Below are 22,696 nucleotides of genomic sequence, written 5' to 3'. Positions count from 1 at the left end.
AAGAAATTTTAGTTTTACTGAATATAAAGGTTCAAAGTGGGATGTTGTAAGGTCTTGAGAAAAGTTCCCATGGTGCAACTGGAGGAATATATGATGATTGTACTTGTAGAGCTCCCTGCAGAAAAGTCTGAGGGGTATATTTACTAAACTGCGGGTTTGAAAGAGTGGTTATGTTTCCTATAGCAACCAAATTCTAACTATCATTTATTTAGTACATTCTACAAAATGATAGCTAGCATCTGATTGGTTGCTTTAGGCAACATCTCCACTTTTTCAAACCTGCAGTTTAGTAAATATACCCCTGAATCTCTAGTGCCAGTCTTCTCTGAAAAAAGACCGACAGAGCTGAAACCTGACATTTTAAAGAATTAAGGGGTAAGTGTAAAACATTAAGGGGGGAAAGAGAGGGAATTATATCATCACCATTTTCATTTTCCTTATTCTCTTGGGTTGAGAAATAAATTGAGGCAGTTTAGCAATTAATTTTGCTAAGGACTTGGCCAAGACAGGTTCCACCATGTTGGCGCAAGCAACCACTGGCAAACATGGCGCAATTGGGAGTGACATTTTGAACATTTAAAAAAGTTTACTTAAGATGCCCCACCAAAAGAGGCTCAGACACTACTGCTTTTGTCTGACATTACAAATAGAGATAGATAAAGAGAGAGTAAAGGAGCAGAACACGATGACAAGAGAAGAGTGAACTAATACTTAGCATAATATCATTATAGAAAAAAAACACAAAATAAAGACACTCTATCACTTCCATGCTATGAGCTATAGAGGAGTCGTCGATGTGTTTCTGCGAAAAACAGCATGCCCAGGAAGAGTTTGAATATTTGGGCCCTTAATCGGGTCCACTGCATCAGCTGAAACTGACAGGATTCAAATCCTGTCCTTGCGCCTAACAAGGGGCTAATAAATCAGCCCCTCATCTGAACAACACGCCCAAAGACTCTATAGAGTGCGTTAGTTCTGATAGAGAACACTTGGTAGAACTCCTCCCTGGTCCCACTGAAGGAGGAGAAGTTTCTGCAATCACACAGCCGCTGCATAGGGGTGTGTTCTGTGCAGAGAAGCTGCTGTCTGTGCCGACAGCAGCTGCAGGGGTCCTCGGTCATTGCCTGTGACAGTAGTTACCGGTCCCCCTCTCCAGAGCTCCTATTAGTGAATAGTGGGCGGTAGTATGATTTTTCCAATATCTCTTCCACTGAGTCATCGGCAGTTGTATAAACTAAAAAGAATGTGAAAATAAATAAAAATAAATCATTTAAACATTAACTATTTATCTGCCATGAGCCCTCCTTTTATGGGCACTTTGAAACAACAAACACCTTCCTGCTGGGGAATATAGAGGGGGAGGAGCTTACACTTCACGCACCTCTACATCCCATGGTTCCAGCGTCTCCCAATGGATATATGAGAAAGTATAATTTTCAGCTTTGTCTGGCATTCAACTTTTTGTTCAGCTGAAGACCCTTGGAAGTGCTTGTATGGTGTAAGATGATGGGACTCTGGGAAAAATAGCTTTATCAGCTGATCCTAAGGATTAGATTTGAGTCTGAGAGGTATATTTACTAAACTGCAGGTTTCAAAAAGTGAAGATGTTGCCTATAGCAACCAATCAAATTCTAGCTGTCATTTTGTAGAATGCACTAAATAAATGAAAGCTAGAATCTGATTGGTTGCTATAGACCTCACCTCCACTTTTTCAAACTCGCAGTTTAGTAAATATACCCCTGATTGTTACAAGTCTGTCACCTTTCCTTTGTATGTACCAATATTAGCTTTAAATTTGTAGAAAATTTGTAGAAAATAATAAACTCTATAAGTGACTGACACTTTATTACAATAAACATGAATAAAAAGTGACTCAATAGCAGCAGAGCTGAAAATTCACGTATTGCATGAAATAAATACAATGATTTAAGCTAATAGAAAGTTGCACAAAAGACCTGGCATTGCATAATGAAGGAAAGTTGTTATATAAAGGTATTTTTCTCACAAATATAAGGCTCAGTAATGAGAAGAATGACATTTAGAGTTATTTAAATAGGGTCCCCTCATCCCTTCCAGGATCTTGTTATTTTGACCACTGCCCATGCACACAAACTTTCATAAGTTCCTTGTTTTTTTGTGTAGCTTTTTCCAGAACAAAATATGTATTTATATTGTTTTCTATGCATAATGTACATAAAAATGTATAGAGCATGCTTTACAGTATATAGGAAGTTTTATTATTTTGATGAAAGCAAATGTGAAACTCTTGTACAATGTATTCAGTCACGTATTATCTATGCTGTTTTTTAAGGTTCTCTCTTGTAAGGGACATTTTTTATGGTCATGTGTGCTACTTAATTAATTATTTGATTAAATATTTATATTGCCATATTTAGTTCTGATATACATATGATAGTTATATTTTTTGTTCTCCTCGTTAGACACTGACCACCTGACATCTCCAGAAGTTATAACAATGCAAGAAGTGGAACCTGTTCTTCTGCAATCAGTAGAGGTGACTGGGGCCAGCTCCAAAACAAGTAGAGACATTTTCCACACATATTAATTATTTCATACACTTTTCACTAGAGACAGTTTGTAATTTATACAAATAAATAGAAAAGGAGGACCTAAAATTTTACTCCAAGACTCCCATTTTAGTTTATTAGAGGACATGTCTCCAAAAATAAGTGCAGTGCTGCCCCTGTCTTTCTAGAAATGCCTTGGAAAGTCCACTGGGAGTACTGTTATTCAGTACTAGCTTGATAGCTAGCTTGAGTTTGATTATCTTTAATTGGAACTAAAATAGTCCTTCATGTTTTCCTGGCAAAGCATTTGTCAAAGTGTTCTTGACAAAATCTTGAAATTGCTGGATGACCAACTTCACCGGTTTGTTTCTAAAACATGATGGAAATCCTTGGGTTTTCGGTTGGACACATGGCAACAAAAGGTCCCATTAAGCTACTCCTGTTTCCTTTCTGAATATGCTACAGACTTTCTCTTTGTCTTATTGTCGGCTCTGTAGGGAGATCCTTGAAAATATAAGTCTGCTCATTTTCTCCCCATAGCATTTTGCTATCAACCTTGAACTTACAGGTTTTCTGCAGGTTTTTTATGCCAATCATTCTTCCACCTATTTCCACCTCTTAAGCCATTTAAATGGCTTAAGAGTTAGAACTTTGTCTCAACCAATCTCGTCATTGTCCATTATCCATTAATTTGCTAATTATCTAACTGGAGAGAAGCACTGTGGGGAACATAGACTAGAAGGCAATACTCAGGGGAGCAGCAGTAGAGAGAAGACAAGGTACCGGAACAAAGAGAGCATGCTCAAGAGGGGAATATTAACTCATTTCTTGGAATATTGTAGGAAAAGGGTATATTATATCTTTAAATTCTCTACGTCAAGTAAACTAGTCACTTTGTATAACTAAATTATATTATATAGATTATAAAGAGTTTGGGAGTCATGCACAGCTGTCACAACATGTACCTCTGAACTTCTCTTCACGTTTAGGGTAAATACATACAGCTATAACAAGTGTTAGCGCAATACCTCATGCATCACGCTTTAAGAAAACTGCATCATCCCAAGTGTTTCCCAAAGTGTTAAGTCTCAATTAACTATTTTTCACATGCAGTAAATTTTTTCTACTACTAGATGTTAAATTTAAGTAGTCCATCGGCATATGCACTGGAATCTCCATTGAAATAAATAAGAAATACCTGTAATAAATAGATAGAAATTGGTGGTGTGACCCTACCCCCTCTAAAATTCTTAAACAGGCCCTGCCTTAGACAATCTAAGCTGGTTTGCACAAAAACAGACACAACAAGAGTTTTAAAATGTTTTAAAAAGCACATTATTAAATAATAAATATTTCTTTCACAACATAGTCCAAAGGGAAAAAAAATGTTGGTGCTCCAGAGGGAATAAAAAAAAATGCTATTACATAGCAAGAACTACCTCTGGAGCCTAAGTGCAGAATGGATGTGAATTAAATTGAGGTAGAGTCAATAGGTACTCAGCCAATCACAAGCATCCAGTGAGGTTAACCACTTGTGATCGGCTGAGCTGTAAACGCTTGTTTAGTGCTTAGGCTGCTTAAGGGTTTTAGGGGCAGCATGCTGGTACTACATTCCAGGCACTTTAAAGAATTAGTGAGCTAACAGCATAGTAAAGTGAGGGGAGATCCTAAAAGCAGCCTGACACTTGCTATATCTGTACAAAGTTTGCTTCTTCCATGTAATATTAGTTCACACACAAATTTCTAGAATGCGTGATAGACTGTGCCTTCTGCTTGTTACATACATAGGGGCACATTTATCATTATTCACATAAAGTGAAAAGTAGTTTTCAATCCTTATCGCAATGATAAGGATTGAACTACTTCTCACATTTATGTACAGCCGTGCAGAGAAACAGCAGTTCCGAAAAACTGCTGTTTCAGTGATAAAAAAAAAACATACTTACCCCCCTCTTCGGAAGCGCTGTCTTCAGGTCTTCTCCTCACTCTTCAAGTGCGCATATCCAGTTCCAAGAACTGGACATGCGCACACAGATCCCCTCTCTGTCGTTGCAGAGAGAGAGCTGTGAGTGACAGGGAGAGATCATGTGATCCCTCCACACATGCGCTGTCCAGCTCTGCTCTCTCTGGAGCAGAGCTGACAGCATTAGATTTCCTCATGTACGCCAGCTTCAGCTGACAAGTTCCCGAAAAAAATGTTTTTTCGGGACTTGTTAGATTGCGGCCAGGAGCAGTCACCATTCTGTTGAATGGTGACTGCTCCCAAAAACGAAGAGGAGTGCAAAGCAGCAGATATCCATGATATCTGCTGCGATGCCCCCTTAATAAATTTGCGGAGGGCACTGTGGGACCTTAATTATCCGTTAAAAAAACTATCGTGCTTTATTAAATATGCCCCATAGTCCGTCCAGTTTTTTGTAAAGTTTTCAGTGTGCACCGATATTGGGTTCACTAATAGATCAGTGATCTCTATTTTCGCATCCATTCAAACTGCAGTGGCCACAGATCTAGCGTAGCAAACCACCAATACAAGCCCTGGTATTATTTTCTTACCAGTGTTCCCTTACCTTGCAGTTTGGTCAAGACCTCCCAGAAGTAAGTGCACTTGATTTGGAATTACTTATGTCTGACCTTCCTCCATTACCCGAAGTTGAAACCTTACCTCAGCCACGGAAGACACGAGAGCGCCCAAAAGACACAACTCGAGAGCCAAAGAAGGATACTGGGGCAGAACTACTGAAAGTTAACGGAGAAAAGATTCAGGAGGTGCAGGGGGAAGAAATACCCCAGCCTGACGCAAGGCAAGAAATAGAAGCTGGTAAGGAAAAAGAGAGTATGGCTGAAATTGAGAGTAAAAGAAGAGAGCTACAGGAAAAGGTAAGAGAAAGAGAGCGTCTCAGAGAACAGGAAAGACAAACAAAGCTCCAACAGGAATCTGAAAGAGAGAGGGAGAGGAAAGAGGAAGCAAAAAGGGAAAAAGAGCGCAAACAGGAGGCCGATAGAGAAATTGAGCGCTTGAAAAAAGCTTCAGAAGAGCTGAAACATCTCAATAGAGCAGGGGCTAAAGAAGAGGTCTTGCTCAAAAAACAACGTGAAATTGAAAACCTTAAGGCATTACAAAAAGAAAGAGAGCGCAAGTGGGAGGCCGAAAAATTAAAGCAGCACCTAAGTGAAAAAGAAAAGGAGCGTGAGCGTCTACAAGAACGTGAGAGAGACCGACAACGGCTCAGAGAAGCTGAACAGGAGATCGAACGTGTAAAAAAGTCTTTGGAGGTGAAAGAGGCAGAGGAGAGAAGAATAGAACCAGAGAGAATGATCCCAGAAAAGGAGGGTAAGAAAAGCAAAGGTACAAGGACTGACCTATTCAGTAACATGCTTTTAGTTAAAATCTGATACAAAAGTGAATGGTCCTCTGTCCTTATTTGTTATAAGATTTTCTAACATGCTATATAAAAATGTATATATTTAGATATTCCTGCCATGTACTAATAATTTATTATGATTGTTTATGAATTACATTGTTCTATTACAAGTTCATATAATTGTTGTATTGAGTATTTGCTAATCTCAATAGGTTTGAAGAAAGTACACATGAGAACTAGTCAGACTATAAATTCTGGGTAGGATACCTACAAAAATTGTCATATTATACAGATACATTGTTGGATAAATAGGACCACAACTGTATGCATTTAACACTATGAACAACATATTTGTTAATTATTATAGATGCAGCACCAGGAAGTAGTGAAAAAGAGTATATAGAAAACGTTCCTGTACAATACAATGTAGACGAAATTCAGAAGTGAAAACAAAGAATAGGCCGTGACCTGTTCTTGAGAAAGCTTACAATCTAGTGGGCAAGGGGCAGAACTGACATAAGAGAGGAGATTGGGATATCATCGAGGGTGTACAAGTGGGAGTCAGAGAGAAGATTGGGATAACATCGAGGGTGTACAAATGTGAGTAGGGTAGGCTCAAGTAAACAGGTGGGTTTTCAGAGAATATTTAAAGATTTGAAGGCTTGGTGAGAGACATGGTATGAAATTCCACAGATTGTAGGGGCACAGGAGAAGTCTTTTAGATGGTAGCGAGAGGTGGTTTATCAGAGAGAAGGTGAGGCAGAGGTCCGAAGCAGATCTACAAAGGTGTGTGATGATATATGAGGGGTGGTTTTGTTGTGGACTTTTTAAGTGGGGCAAAATAATTTCAATTGGATTCTGGAGGGTATAGGGATCCAATCTAGGTATTTGCACAGTGGTGAGACGGATGTGGAGCAGTGAGAGAGGGAGATCAGTCTTGCATTTTAGACAGATGTGAGGGGAATGCCAGGAGGAGGTTGCAGTAGGCAGGTAATGAGGGTTTTGGTTGCATTTTGAATAAGAAAATAATATATTGCAGTAAAATGTTGAAGGTGACAGGACAGAGAAAGGGATTTAGTTTCCACATTGTATAGTAACATGTGGTCTTACACCTTCATGGGCAAGCAGGCACAAACTACAGAGTAGCACTGCAATATTTGGGTGCATACACACAAAATATTATGATTTGAAAAATAAAATCAAACATACATAAAAATACACAGATTATCCAATATTATTGCAGTACTGCTTGATTCATTTTTATTATTAACAAAGTAGTCTATTTAACATTTTGTCTTTTCACAGAGGATGTAGATAGCAAACGCAGAAGAGAACCAGAAACCCCAACAGTCAGACATTTGCCTAAGTCAGGGTAAAGTACCACTTGTATAAAAATATATAGGAGGTCCTTTACAAAGAACAAAGTGGTTGTGGCCTAGTGCAGAATTGGTCTCACCAGTGGGGCAGCACGGTGGCTTAGTGGTTAGCACTTCTGCCTTACAGCACTGGGCTCATGTGTTCAATTCCCAACCATGGCCTTAACTGTGAGGGGTTTGTATGTTCTCCCCGTGTTTGCATGGGTTTCCTCCAGGTACTCCGGTTTCCTCCCACACTCCAAAAACATACAAGTAGGTTAATTGGCCGCTATCAAATTGACCTTAGTCTCTGTCTGAGTGTGTGTGTTAGGAAATTTAGATTGTAAGCTCCAATGAGGCAGGGACTGATGTGAATGAGTTCTCTGTACAGTGCTGCGGAATTAGTGGCGCTATATAAATAAATGGTGATGATGATGATGACCAGTGCCACCAGCCCCGCCTAAGCAGATATGTTTACGAAGATGGTGGCATTTGTGGAGGAGCTGAAATTAGCTAAAGCCAGGGAGAGTAGCTGGGTGTAGTGAGGTCCTTCTTTTGCAAAGCAGTGCAAAACAATATGATACAAGGGCGGAGAGTGCACATGTTTAGCGGTGATTCTTGCTGTACAGGCAGGAGCATGGCCATTTTCACTCCACAAAATGTTTTGAAGTTTGCTTCAGCTCAGAGCTGGTCGCCTTCAACTCTGCTCCTATACGTTTAATGAGACCCATTTGTAATATAAAGCTTCAAATTCACAAAAGTGACAAATGTAAAAACAGCTCCCCATTTCCCTTCACTCTCATGATAAATACATGAGGCTAAACCAAACATAGTTTTAGGAGAAAAATAGAAAAGTCAAATGAAAGGCGTGGTTCTAAAGGAGTTGGAAATCACTGTCAGTTTGGTAATTACCTTCTTCCTTGTTTCTTTAGACTGCTGTTAATGATTTACAATTCTGCAGACTTTACTCAGTGTAATGTGACTACTATGGTAACCACAGTTACATGGCACACAATGTAGTGAGGGTTTGCAGCGTACATCTGAGCTCTGTTTTACTGTGAAATCCACCCCCTCTTTCCCCATCCTCTGCCATCACATGACAGGCTGAGAGTCTGTGTTTGGCAGCCACATTTGTGTTCCCTCTAGAGTGATTTTAAAAAGGAAATTTGTAGGATGGTAGCTATGACCAAAAACCTATGTGGAATTGTTGCTCTAGTACAGGGTGTTAGGGTCGCAGCTACTGACAAGCCTTTAGAACCGAGCTAGTAGAGGTCTTCACCTATAGCAGACGTCTTTCCCATAGAACTATACAAGTTCGCCTGTACTCGGATGCCCCCAGGACTTGTCTCTATGGTAGTAGAGGCTTATCAGGATAACCACTGTTATGCACGTTTTGTCGCTATCCAATAACGATTGTCGAATCTTGATTTGTGTTTCCAACGCACAAAGATTTATTATCCAAAAGTAGCAGAATAATTCAAGTGACATAAAATAAGTACAGCCGTTACTTATCGCAGGCGCCCTGGATCCAGTGAACAGTCATTCAGGTCTGAAGTCTGAGGTCAAAGAAGACTGGTCACTAGATAAAGAGCTCCTGCTTATATGCAGTCAGAAATATAGTAAAACAATGCAGATGATGTGGCTTGCTTCTATTGGTCCAGGTTTCAGGAAGGTCCAGGATGTTGCAGATCATAGGCCAGTTCAAACCAAAATATCCAAAGTTGGGGGGTCATCTCTCCAGGGGATGTGCTCCGACTTTCCCGCCAAGATTCCAGTTTCAACTAGTCTATTAGCATTTTATAGTCAGTATCATTTTAAACATTTATTCCCTAAGATCGCTAACTAGCAATGCAATGTGCGATCTCTTCGGCGAAAGAACCGGACAACTGCTGATGAATAGGGGATTAAAATGATACCAGACATGACACATGTCCTATAACATGAACCATATTTTTTACTAACATGCATATAACTATTAAACATAAATATTACTATATTTCGACATAAATAACTATGTGTTGCAACTACAATTAATGTGTACTAATTACAAATGTGTGTGTTTGTGCGAATGTGTGTAAAACTGTTATTGCCATGTGTTGCGGCTGGATACGCCCTTCCACGTCGTAGCGTGCTCTACGCATCTTTTCAGACAAAGACAACCAAGTTTGCTCGATATTAATTGAAATGACTTTATTCAATTAGCTGACTTCGACAGCTCCACCCTTTGATAGTGTAATAAACGAATACAATATCACAGTTTCAAGTTCAGGATTGTACAACACTTCTTCACAGACCATGATCTCGGTATCCCTCACCACCATTTCAGTCTCGTTTTCAGTGTTTCCCCCAGAAGACTGCTTCCCACATTTCAACACAGTAGGAACACATTTGACACACAAGCCAATTACTAGGATGACACCAAGTATAAGGAGAAGGAGCTTACCTACGCTAGCAACCAGAGAACCATTTTGCAGGGTTCAACCATGAGAACCAACCGGCCACCTTTTCCCCGACCTCATATAACGAAGAATTATGGTTCCTTCGAAATTCCCATTTGAGTTGCAGAATTTCATCCATCTTCTGGTTTATAACATCCTTGGGGTCATCTGTATTATTGGTGATGTACGTGCAACATTTGATACCAAACTGGGGGGCCAAAGTCACACAGTATCCACCAGTAATAGAGGTGAGATAATTCAGTACCAGCTAATAATTCAGTTTGTTACACCAACTCCTTCTTGTACGCTTGTAGCTCCCTTCCCGTATACCTGAAAGTGTCATCATACATCTCGGTGATATTATCTATCAATTTATCTAGGTCTTGAATATACTTAAAATTTAAAGTTCCCCGAGCGGTCCTGGTGAGATCTAGAGCAACCATAACTTGAAAACCAGAAGTTTCACTAATCAATTTTGTAGCTATGGGTTCCTCACCAGGAATCATATTTCTCTTGCCACGGTGTTCATACTGTGTGTGTATGTATGGTGGGGATGTAGTCTTGTGAATACCAACCATTTCTTCATGCGTAATAGTCATGATTTCAGGACCGAGTTTACCTAAGAAACACAAACCCTCAGAGTCACCCAGAAATAAGCTTTTCTCCCACAAACAAAGTACACGTCATCTGGGAGAACATAAGGAACAGTATGCCCATTAATTATATCACATAAGGTTTTGACAAAACTACCCATGCCTAGTGTCTTCATTTGTTCAAGACACTTGTCAGCATGGATACTTTCTTATATTTGGTTACACGTCCTCATTTATGGTGTTCATCAACATTCCTGCCTATTGGTGACCTTGTAAATCTCCCTCCAAAATAAGTGTGGCGAGCCATTGTCTGATCTGATAGGTCAGCTTCCCAATTCTCCAGACGTTTTGCATGTGAGATATTTAGGCACAGTAGAGATCTGTCTAAGGAGTATTGTCGAAGCTTCAGACTAGGGCTAGATTTACTAAACTGCGAGTTTGAAAAAGTGGAGATGTTTAGTGCATTCTACAAAATGATAGCTAGAATCTGATTGGTTGCCATAGGCAACATCTCCACTTTTTCAAACCCGCAGCTTAGTAAATATACCCCCTAGTGTTATTGTACTTCCCTTCTATGGACCTCCCTCCCCTTAATTCAAGGTCCTCAGAGACGTTTAGTGGGAACGGCACTAGTCCTATGTTATGCTGTCCCTGAGGCACATGAGAGCACACCCAGCTCTCAGTTTGGTTTAGAACCTTACCCACTAAGGAGTGATAATCCTCCAGAGGATGCCCGCCCACGTCCAGATTACCAGTGGACTGGCATCGCTGGATGCATTTCTCTTCAACTAGGGAGTCACAGAACTAACAGATACAATATTCATCAGACAATAGCCCCTCACATTGTCTCCGAGTTCCAAGGCTAGCAGACCTTCTCATAACCCTTGGACCAAGCTTGGTAATGGGCTGCTCTGGGTATTCTAATAACTTTCCCTCGACCTCCATCTCATCGGTATCACTACCAGATCCTGCCTCTGTCTTCCATCCGTCTTCACAAAAATAGAGTGTCCTATAAAAAAGTAAAAACAAGAAAAATCCCGGAACAAAAGAAAAACAAAAAAGCCACTCCATCGCTGGAAAAATAGTTTTGGAGCAACGTCTTTGGCTCAGATGTCTTGACTGCAGGCTTTAGGTCTCCCGGAACAGGTTTACGAGTGACAGAATGGTGTCGTCAGTCTCAGTATCTCGCACTTTCTCCGGGTTACTGACTTTCCTGCAGTGGGTGGAATGGACCCAAGTGTCTCTCTCTGCAACCTTCAGTGATGTGGTACTGGTCAACAGCACTTGGTACAGGCCTTCCCAACGGTCTGTTAAACAGCCTGAGCGTAAGAAATTGCGGATCATAACATATTCCCCAGGTTCAACATCATGACAGTTCGTTTCTGGCATACCAGGTGACAGCATTTTTAGTTTTTGTTGTTGTTGCTTTAGCTGTCTGCTCATTTTTTAAGATATTTCACAGTCACTTCATTATTACACTTCAAGTCGTCTTGTGGACTCACGATCAAATGAGGTTGTCGGCCGAACAGTATCTTAAAGGGGGACAGATTAAGAGGAGGACTGGGAGTGGTTCGGATGCTATGGAGGACTAGTGGCAAAGCTTCAGGCCACACCAACCCAGTTTCAGCCATTATCTTACCAAGCTTGTTCTTAATAGTACCAATTACTCTTTCCACCTTACCACTGGCTTTTGGTCGGTAAGGGGTGTGAAGTCTGCTACTGATTCCCATGAGCTTACACATGTTTTGGAAGATATCACCAGTGAAGTGGGTACCCCTATCACTTTCTATGATTCTAGGGATACCGTACCTACACACAAATTCCTTAACAATTTTCTTTGCAGTGAACACAGCAGTATTAGTGGCTGCTGGATATGCTTCTACCCAACCAGAAAACACATCAATATATACTAACACATACTTTAGATTCCTGCAAGGTGGTAACTGGATATAGTCAATTTGTATTACCTGAAAAGGTCCGTCTGTAGGAGGGATATGGGATGGCTCAGTTGGTATAATTTTTTCCGACATTTTTCCTCAAACAAGTAAGACATGACATTGCCTTCTTACCAGCCTGAGAGGAAAATCCATGGGCACACAGTGTCGGACTGAGGCATGAAGGGCCCATCGGGGGCTGCAACGCCAGGGGCCCACCAGAAGGGGTGTGGCCAGCCATCAAAGAGGCGGGACCAGAAACTAGAGGGGGAGTGATCAGCCCACAAAGGACAGCTAGCACCCTAGTGTAGTATAAAAAGAATGCAGTATGTACATAAAGAGTACACAGTCTTGACCTGCCCCATAGATTGGGCAGAACAGTCACCAAAAAAAAAAAAAAACAGGATTTTACCACTAGACTCATCAGCCTGTCACTTTTCTCTTGCTTCTTTCTAAAAATATTTTTGCCGTGTTCCACGACAATCTCTCTAAGAGGATCTACCGTGCTGCCCCTCCAACCAGGTGTTGAGGTTTGTATCCTTGTCTTTAGATTTTCCTTTAGACCATCCATTAGTACCGTTACAGCTTCCTCCCTATGATGTGGATTCTCCTTTATATCTGTTATCCCAGTAAAACTGTGTCATTGATGCAAAAGCTCTAGCAAAGTAGTCCACTGCAGTTTCACTATCTTTTTGTTTTATGGTGAAAATTTTACTCCAATTTACTACGACTGGAAAATAGATGGCTAATTGTGAAATAATTTTCTCAATATTCTCTTGATTACCTTCATCTGTCAAGGTGTCGTCTCCCTCCAACAAACAATCTTTAATAAATTTTTGGATGTTAGTATTGGGAGGAAGACAAGCCCTCAACACTACCCGCCAATCCTTATTGGTTGGTTTGTGTGCGTTTCCTAAGTCTTTGACAAATTTCAGACACTTAGCCAACTCTTTTCTAGGATCTGGGAATTCAGTCATAATGGAACGTAGTTCTGATCTAGTCCAAGGACAATGCAATGTAACATTTCTTACATGAACTATACCATCCTTATCCACCTTCCCATTGGGAACAGCTATTGTGCGGACAGGATAAGTACCCACCGGTTCACTACCTTCAGGATTATTTACAGGAGTTGCTGCTTCAGTACCTTGGATGTTTTCCCTCCTAGTGGTCACTCCACTACTCTCACCTATCTCAGCCACTGCCCCCTTTCCATAATTACGCTGAACTTTCTAGCATGTTAGCAGCATGGGCAATGGCTGAAATTACAGTGGATTCATCCTCCTCTTCAGAAACACTTGCTTTAAACTGACTTAAAACAGGATATAACTTAGCAAATTCCTTTTTTTCATTTTTAATAACGACTGTACTTACGCCCCCTGCCGCATAGGGCAGGGGGCTTGCGCTAAGTTCTCCACGCTTCTCAATGGCTACTTCCGCTGTGTGCGTGCTTTTTGTCACGCCTACTTCCTTTGTGCATGCGCTGCCTTGCCACGTGTTGCCTTCCATTAGCCACAGTTTAAACAGTCATCATGTTCAATTCTTAATTTTGTTGATTTAATCAACCGAACTTTATTTCTTACATCATTTAGTACCTCAGAATCAAATGTGCCAATCTTTGGGAAAGGTTTCACACAATCCTTGGTCATCTTGACCCATTTGTCGCAATACACCGTTGCGTATGCACCATACTTTTTAAACATAAGGAACCTTGCCGAACCAATCGGACCTTCCTTAGGCAGTACAACATCCACCATCTCTAGCATTTGCTTCGCACCCATTGTGAAAACAACCTATTTCTCAACACTGCGCAAAAAGGGCCATTTTAACTGTTCTCGTTTCAAACAGAGCCTTCTAGAGATTAACCGTGGACGATTTAATCAGGTTACGCCACCCACCTCCTAACACAGAAATATCACTATGGACAACAGAAATATCAGCTCCGCGATATCCTGGCTCTCCACAAAATCTGTCAAGTATATTACTTAACTGGTAGTATCAGAGTTTACCCCCCTTACCAGCGTAATTCCTCCCGCATCTCCACCCAATTCACAATCATGGTTGCACAATAAACCATGCGGTCCAAACGCACCGCTTAGCGATACTAGCTATCGGTAAACTTTGCAATTACTATTGGGGAGTACGTTTCAAAAGCCTTTTTAACTGTTCTCGTTTCAAACAGAGCTTTTGCTGCCAGTATACCTGCTGTGTATACCTAACCTCGGTTGTTCTGCCCGCCTCGTCAGACAGCAACCGATATCCCTGTATCTTTCAACAGTAAATCAACTATCACTTCAAAATCATACAATTCACAAACACATACACCTTTTCTGCACAGAAAATAAATTTCCCAAACAATAGCACAGAGGTTTTACCAAGTGATTACACTATGCATATATAACAGACTATAAACACGACTGTTTAAACACGTGGCAACAATACCGGAAGTTCACATACGCAATGCAGGAAGTACACATACGCTAAGCAATGCAATATATTTAAATCACAATATGACAATAAAAAGAAACAGTTTTCTCTTTTGTCCCTAGATTCAAGTTAGCGCTCCTTCAGATTATGCAAAAAACAGACATTCGGTTTCACAACACAGAATGATAAACAGGTTTGGAACACATTGCGTTCTTACCCGTATATGACGCGTCAATCCACCCTTTGTTGGGGAACCGAAATCCGTGGGTCTTGCGTATCGTCCGGTAGTGTAACTTCCGCCGCGAGCCCCCAAATTGTTATGCACGTTTTGTCGCTATCCAATAACGACTGTCGAATCTCCATTTGTATATTTGAAACAGATCTTATAGGGTGCTTCACTCAAGTATGCAGCCATGTACACACCCCAGAGTTTCCACCAAAAACTCAACAATCAATACACAGTAATACACAGAATGGTACGTACACTGGCGCTTCCGTCTTTGACTCACAGAGAACCTCTAAAACAGAGGAATGTATCTCCTCAATCCGCTCGTCATACGAGGTACATAATAAAGAAAGAGACAAAGAAAAAACATGGCATAGTAACGTACAACACCAAATAAAGTCCACCACCACTATGGGGTATATGGTAATCCTCAAAGGTAGGTGATGTCAATAAAAACTTCCAATAAGCACCCGTGATTCTTTCTTCAATTCTCTCCCCCTTAGGGTATATGCTTACATTAAAGGAGATCAATATGCGCCTGTAGGGTTATTCTCTGCTCCCTTAACAGTATTGCAGTATATATTCTCTCTTACTCCACTCCTGTTAGGTTGGTAATCATCACGGGTGCTTATTGGAAGTTTTTATTGACATCACCTACCTTTGAGGATTACCATATACCCCATAGTGGTGGTAGACTTTATTTGGTGTTGTACGTTACTATGCCATGTTTTTTCTTTGTCTCTTTCTTTATTATGTACCTCGTATGACGAGAGGATTGAGGAGATACATTCCTCTGTTTTAGAGGTTCTCTGTGAGTCAAAGACGGAAGCGCCAGTGTACGTACCATTCTGTGTATTACTGTGAATCTCGATTTGTGTTTCCAACGCACAAAGATTTATTATCCAAAAGTAGCAGAATAATTCAAGTGAAATAAAATAAGTACAATTGTTACTTATCGCAGGCGCCCTGGATCCAGTGAACAGTCATTCAGGTCTGAAGTGTGTGGTCAAAGAAGACTGGTCACTAGATAAAGAGCTCATGCTTATATGCAGTCAGAAATACAGTAAAACAATGCAGATGATGTGGCTTGCTTCTATTGGTCCAGGTTTCAGGAAGGTCTAGGATGTTGCAGATCATAGGCCAGTTCAAACCAAAATATCCAAAGGTGGGGGTTATCTCTCCAGGGGATGTGCTCCGACTTTCCCGCCAAGATTCCAGTTTCAACTAGTCTATTAGCATTTTATAGTCAGTATCACTTTAAACATTTATTCCCTAAGATAAGCTAACTAGAGTATCCAATGTGTGATCTCTTCGGCAAAAGAACCGGATAACTGCTGATGAATAGGGGATTAAAATGATACCAGACATGACACATTTCCTATAACATGAACCATATTTTTTACTAACATGCATATAACTTATAATATTAAACATAAATACTACTATATTTCGACATAAATAACTATGTGTTGCAACTACAATTAATGTGTACTAATTACAAATGTGTGTGTTTGTGCGAATGTGTATAAAAGTGTAAAACTGTTATTGCCACGTGCTGCGGCTGGATACTCCCTTCCACGCCGTAGCGTGCTCTATGCATCTTTTCAGACAAAGACAACCAAGTTTGCTCGATATTAATTGAAATTACTTTATCCAATTTGCTGACTTCGACACCACGGTGTAGGATAAGGTAACGGGAAGACTTGAGGCGGAGGCCGTGGCCAGAAGAAGGGTCAGAATACAGGCCGCAGTCTAGGATGTCATTTGCCCCATCCTTTGTTGAAAGTTTTCATTAAATGCATTACAAAGGACAGAACTGTATTACTTTGGACTGGTTATGGAGAATTAGCCATTACGCAGAAGTCTTAAGTAGACCACAAAAGTTAAGATCCGGATGTTCAGCCTTCATCCATGCTAAATGCACTCATATTTTTTTATTAGGCCTCCTTATCCCCAACTAGCTGCAAAATTAAATGAACAGAAATCACATTTAATAAACAGGCTTATGTGCACTAACCGTACCCTTACGTTATTAGACCCCACATATCATTAATAGTCGCTAAATGAGTGTCTCCACACCAGCCATCCATCACATGAATACCCCCAAACACAAACACTTGCGTACTCGCAAACATTTTGCGGACTCGCAAACATTGACACACAGTCACTGCACTTTCCTCATGGTCTGGCTGTCTCCTGGTCTGTCTGTCACTCCACTGTGCTCTCTTGCAGGTTCTTAGCAGGTTCAGCTGTGTAGAATCTTGTTTATATAATGAAGCTAGGTCAAACCATGCATTTTGATAAGTTGTCCCTATATCTCTGCAGTCATAATCTCTTAGTTATATTACCAAATGTCTTTGTAGAACCTGAAAGAGATGTAACTTACTCATGTAGGACACTGTTGAATACATTTCTATCTGTCTCCATCTATATTGCACATCGCAAAGTTTACAATTCGTTTTAGGCGCTCATTTTGTCAAGTTCTGAGAGACGTAATGCTTGGTAAGGAAACTTCCATATTATTAGATTGAAAGTGCAAATGCCCCCACTTTATCTGCTGACCAACAGATGAACATCAGTCTGGGCTGAATTCATCTCGGCTGTCTCTCTTTTTGTGCAGTGTGCCATCAGAAACAGTTTCAGAGCTCGATGCTGCAGTGCTTCTGGATGAAGTAACAGGAGAACCAATTACTTTATTTCCTGGTAAGATGCTTTACATACTGTGTCTGTTGATTAATTTGTGCCATTAAGGAACTTAAGTATTCACATAGGGAAGATGTGAATCACTGAAGTCATGGGCTAGTGTTCCTATGTGAGAAAATTACTGTGAGGGAAATGTCACTGAAAGCAGAACAGATTACCCTACTTAATCAACAGTTAGGAAATAAAAATGTAATCTGTCTGATGTAACAGCGCTCTGTACATTCAAGCTCCATACAGCCCAATCTACAAGCCTTCCCAGCTTAATCTATTATTTTAGCGGGCTGCATCAGAGGAGCCAGGAGGGTAATTTTGAACCAAAATTTGGCCAGAAAGTCTGGTAATTGGGACCCATCTTCCTTCCACATGGCGGGAGTGCAAAACTACATAAGACCCAGACCTCACACAGGCCTTCATTATGGCGGCCTCTACTACTGAGACACTCTCGCCGATAGGTTCTCGGATATTAATACTCAAAACTTGGGCCAGCGTCATACCTCTCCTGTGTCCCACCGAAGTAGAGGACAATTGAGAGGAAATCAGAGCCTCGAGCCTATAGGCTGAAACAGATACAATAACCCTGGTGAGGCTGATCAGTTGGCCAGCGAAAGTGGCGAGTCACAGCCACAGAACCTACAAATTACATTACTATGCAGTATGTGAAGAGATCTTGAGGAGGTCACAGAGGTTAGAAGAGATAGACCTCAATGGATACAATATCCAAATTCTCCATGATAACTCCTGGCACACCCTTCAGCAAAGGTCAATGCTCAGACTCAATATACACATTCCTTATACCCATTGCCAAAACCATCCAGCATAAAGCTTTGAATGTCTCAGTAGTCTCTTATGACTGCTACTAATGTTGCAATATTGCAGGCGATATCACCGGCCAATAGGCGCAATATTGCAGTCCGTATGGGTCGAAAACAAGTTGATGGCCAATAATAATTTCATCAAAATGGATCGAATCATTATCGGACATGTTAGTAAATGCAGTTGCAAGACGACTACTGTCTGTCTGTTTGTGCATTCATCTTTCGACCGCATTACCAAGCTGAAGTGATTCCTGAAGCAATCCAGCCATTCAACATCTTGGGTCTGTGTGTGCTGAGTAATAGCTATGTACAATGGCACAAACTAGATACCCCCTATGAACAAAATGTGAAAAAATGCAATCTGTAATGCCAACACTATGGTGTTTGTGGGGAAACTTTTCTATATCAGTGTGTGCATATAAAGTAGTTAGATGTCTGAAGTAATCGCATAATCCGTTTCAGTTTTGGTGTACCCTTTTTTGACATTTTGATACAAATTTCTGTCTCTCTAGAAGGCTCTCCAGAGATACCATCTATTCTGCATACATCTCCCCACCTTCCTTCTCCACATCCCACTAGTCCGCAGGTACTGTTTGTATCATAAATACAGTTGTCTTGTCTTTTTTGTTTCTTTTATATACTGTACACTTTTGCTGTTAATTTTAGGATTGTGGTCCATTTTGTGTGTAAAACAATGTGCCACTAAAGTGAACTATTTGTGAAAAAAATGCCACCCAAAAACCACTACAAGCACACAAAGACTGCAAAAAATCAGTGGGTAGCATGAGAATACCACTTTGGCAAGAAATTTGATATCCATTTATAATAGTAGAAAACCTATCTAATCGCAGTGTATTCCAAATGACAAGCAAAGAACCTGACCCTATTGCAGACAACCTCTGTTGGGGTGATTCTCCTAAATGAAGTAGAATCTCCCTGTTTGACAAGAAGGCTGGAACTGACTGTACAAATAACAGTTTATTTACCAAATTGGAAGAAAAGAGATACACACAATACACGTGGTTCTATGCAAGGTTCCTCTTCTGAGGTTCTGGTTGTACTGATGTCGCCTTTATTTAAATCATGCTTTTTTTATTGAATTTTTTTTTCCGTATATGAATCTTTCGTGATTTATTGTCATTTACGTACACTGGGGGGAAGTATCGTCATCCAACACCTAGGATAACTTTAGCCAATTATACAATGTTCAATATATATCTAAATAAATGTTTGTTAAGACTCTCCTCTAGGGTGACACTAAATAAAGAGGCATATCTCGGGGCACAGGGGAGGAGCTAATGCAACTGTTAAATATATATAATTCCACACATCTTGCCAAAATTTGTCCACCACTGAACAACTCCATAACATATGCCAATAAGGTGTCTGCTAGAATTTTACATTTAGGGCAGTCAGGGGTGTTATTCTACCCATCCTAAACATCCCAGCAGGGGTGAGGTAAAGTGCATGTGCTACTACCTTAAGCAGGAGGTATCATCTTTTATGCCCGTAAGTAGATTCTATTCATTAGAGATATCTCCTGATCAGATATCTACTCCCTGTTTTATATCTGACGGGTACAAGGCTCTCCGGTGAAACTTGCAGGTTGAGCTGGGCATAAAAAATTGAGATAACCTTACGCAGAATGTCTTTCAGAGGAGAGTCAACAAGCTGCGGAGGTTCCCCCCTAATTTGAGCCCCAGGAGCATGGAATAATTGGAGATATCTATAAAAATAAGAGCTAGGATTGTAAATTCAACTCTCAGCTGTTCAATGAATTTTAGATATTTATAGAGACCTGGCCAAGAGTGAGGACCCTGGCTCTGCCCCATATGTTATTCACTGATGACTCCTTTTAACATAATGGCTTCACCTAACCTTCTCCTTCATTGAAAATTCTATAGATAGAAAAGTAGTTATGATCTTGGGAAGTACATGACAATAAAGCTACATATAGCAGCATACAAAGTCTAGAAAATTAAATAATACAAAAGATAAACATTATAAGGCCAATATATTTACACGGCAATAAATAATTGATGTTACTTGTTTTTGTATACTGTTGTCTATGTATTCAAGATTTAGTACAATCCATCACCTTAAAGTTTATAGGACTTATCTTGTACCAGTGATAAATAACATTACTAATGGCTTATTAGAAATGATCCCTTAGTCCAGTTGGGCATTATCAACATTCTTTATGGGAATGGAAAGTTTAGGTCTCCCAAATGGAATCCGAGAGATAGATTTAGCGTAAGTATAAAAAATTCTTTTTTTTCTTTCTACCACTTTGGGAAAGTACCAACTTTGCTCCAAAGGAAGGGTACACTCAGGCTCAACTGTTTGCAAAACTTTCCGTCCAGAGTTAGTTTCTTTGGATTGGATACATTGAACCAGTAGAATTCTGTAAAAGAATGGATGGAGGCCTGGGTTGCCAGCCAACAATTGCTTGGCTGAGACTCCATACAGCACCGCTCAAGAAGTGCACACCAATCTGGGAGAATAACAATTGTAGTGGGAGAAGCCGCGCTTTCTACTGGATGTAAGTGCAGCCACTAAGTAGAGCCTATATGATGATAGAGGGAGTTCCCACCCTCTAAAAGATATTTGAAGATGGTATTGTGACTGGATCACTTTTTCAAACCGCAGCTTAATATAGCTCCAGGTCCTTCCTGCTGAGGGTTTGTTTTCCATCGTCAGCGGAGCTTACAGAGATTGCCAAATCCGCCTGTAAGCAGCAGGATAAGAAGTTTTCGGTTCCTTGCAAGTATAGGGTGCTTTATCTTGTGCAGGAACAAGATGTAGCTCATTGGGAACAGTTACCCAGAGTGGATACTCCGGTGGCCAGGTTAGCCCGCCATACTACCCTGCAGGTTCCAGGCGCAACGGTACTTCAGGATCCTACGGATTGCAGAATGGAAAGGTTTCTGATGACCATCTTCCTTGCGGCTGGCACAGCCTTTAGACCAGGCCTGTCCAACCTGCGGCCCTCCAGATGTTGTGAAACTACAAGTCCCAGCATGCCCTTCCAGCTATCAACTGGTTGTCTACCAGCAAAGCATGCTGGGGCTTTTAGTTTCACAACATCTGGAGGGCCGCAGGTTGGACAGGCCTGCTTTAGACCATTATTCTCGTCGCGTGGGTGGCCAGAGCAATGGAGTCTTGAATTGGAGTCTGCAGAATTCTGAGTTGCTTCCCTTGACCCTTCACTTGAAGGAAGCTTCTGGCTATCTTTATGAGGTGGCTCAGAATGCGGCTTCCATTTCCTCTTCGGTGTCTGCTTCCGCGGTGGAGCTAGGAGAATGCTTTTGGTTCGTTCCTGTGATGCCGACGGCAGTCCAAAAAATCCTTAGAGGCTTTACCTTTTTCAGGATCGAGCCTCTTCGATCCAGAACTAAATAACATTGTCATGAGCCGCGGCGATACACCGCATCCTGGCGTGATCTAGCAGCCGGGCGCGTGCATTGGTTACAATGCACTGTTATTTTTCCTTGAGCTTATCTTTGTGGCATAGAGTAGGAGGGTGTAGGGACATCCTCCAACACCAGGGGGAGCTCTCCTATGATTTAAATTGGTTCATTTATATATTTATACATGTTCCTGGTTTATGTTATTATTTATGCCAGTTCTAAGCCAGTAAATTAATTAGCAGCCTCCTGAGGCTGACTGTCAGCCCTTTCCTCCTCTTTTCTGATTGATCCATCATAGTATTTAAGGCAGGGAGGGCTTAGCCTCACTGCCAGTTATAGCATCCGGTTCCGTCTGCTAACCTGCTCCTGTGCCGTTTGGTGTATACCTTCTGGATTGAACTTCTGTGTATGACCCTTGCCTGTTCCTTGGGCCTTGCCTGCGACCCCGATTTGTTTGCCTGTACCTTGGACCCTGCTGTATTGCCTGTAACCCTGACCTTTGGCGTGTTACCTGATTATTATGCTTGCTAGTGACCTCTGACCGCTGCTTTTGTCTGACCATCTGCTGCCATCTATGCTGCCTCCTGGCCTGCAGCTACGGTTTTGTATTACAAACTTACACTACATCTGGAGTTAAGTCCTGGGAGCATCTGAGTACCGGTGAGCGTATAAAGCTCTATGGGAAAGGCAGCTGCTAAAGGTGAAGACCTCCGCCAACGAGTTCTGTGAGTTTGTGAACATTTGTGAAGATTAGTGCATCCCATAAACATGTCTATTCGGGAATAGGATTGATGAGGAAATGAATAGAATGTATAGTCCCTGGATGTGGGATAAAGCGCTCGCCAAATTTCAAAGAGACCGACCTCAGTCATTTGTTTTTGCAGGTTTTTTGTGTGCGATGATAA

At 41.0% G+C, this 22,696-nt stretch overlaps 1 protein-coding gene across 3 annotated transcripts in view; it reads left to right on the top strand.

Moving 5' to 3' along the window:
- Positions 1-22,696, top strand: part of REC8 (REC8 meiotic recombination protein) — an 88,925-nt gene that overhangs the window by 42,105 nt on the left and 24,124 nt on the right. For all 3 annotated transcript variants that reach the window (XM_075211158.1, XM_075211159.1, XM_075211160.1), the window contains 5 exons: positions 2,442-2,515; positions 5,103-5,859; positions 7,196-7,262; positions 17,484-17,566; positions 18,894-18,967. In XM_075211158.1, the coding sequence (XP_075067259.1) occupies positions 2,442-2,515; positions 5,103-5,859; positions 7,196-7,262; positions 17,484-17,566; positions 18,894-18,967 (1,055 nt within the window). The remainder of the gene's footprint in view (positions 1-2,441; positions 2,516-5,102; positions 5,860-7,195; positions 7,263-17,483; positions 17,567-18,893; positions 18,968-22,696) is intronic.

Source organism: Mixophyes fleayi, chromosome 1 (genome assembly GCF_038048845.1).
Source record: "Mixophyes fleayi isolate aMixFle1 chromosome 1, aMixFle1.hap1, whole genome shotgun sequence".
Classification (NCBI taxonomy): Eukaryota; Metazoa; Chordata; class Amphibia; order Anura; family Limnodynastidae; genus Mixophyes; species Mixophyes fleayi.
Note: the sequence above shows the minus strand (reverse complement) of the source record. Positions and strands in the feature narration are given on the sequence as shown.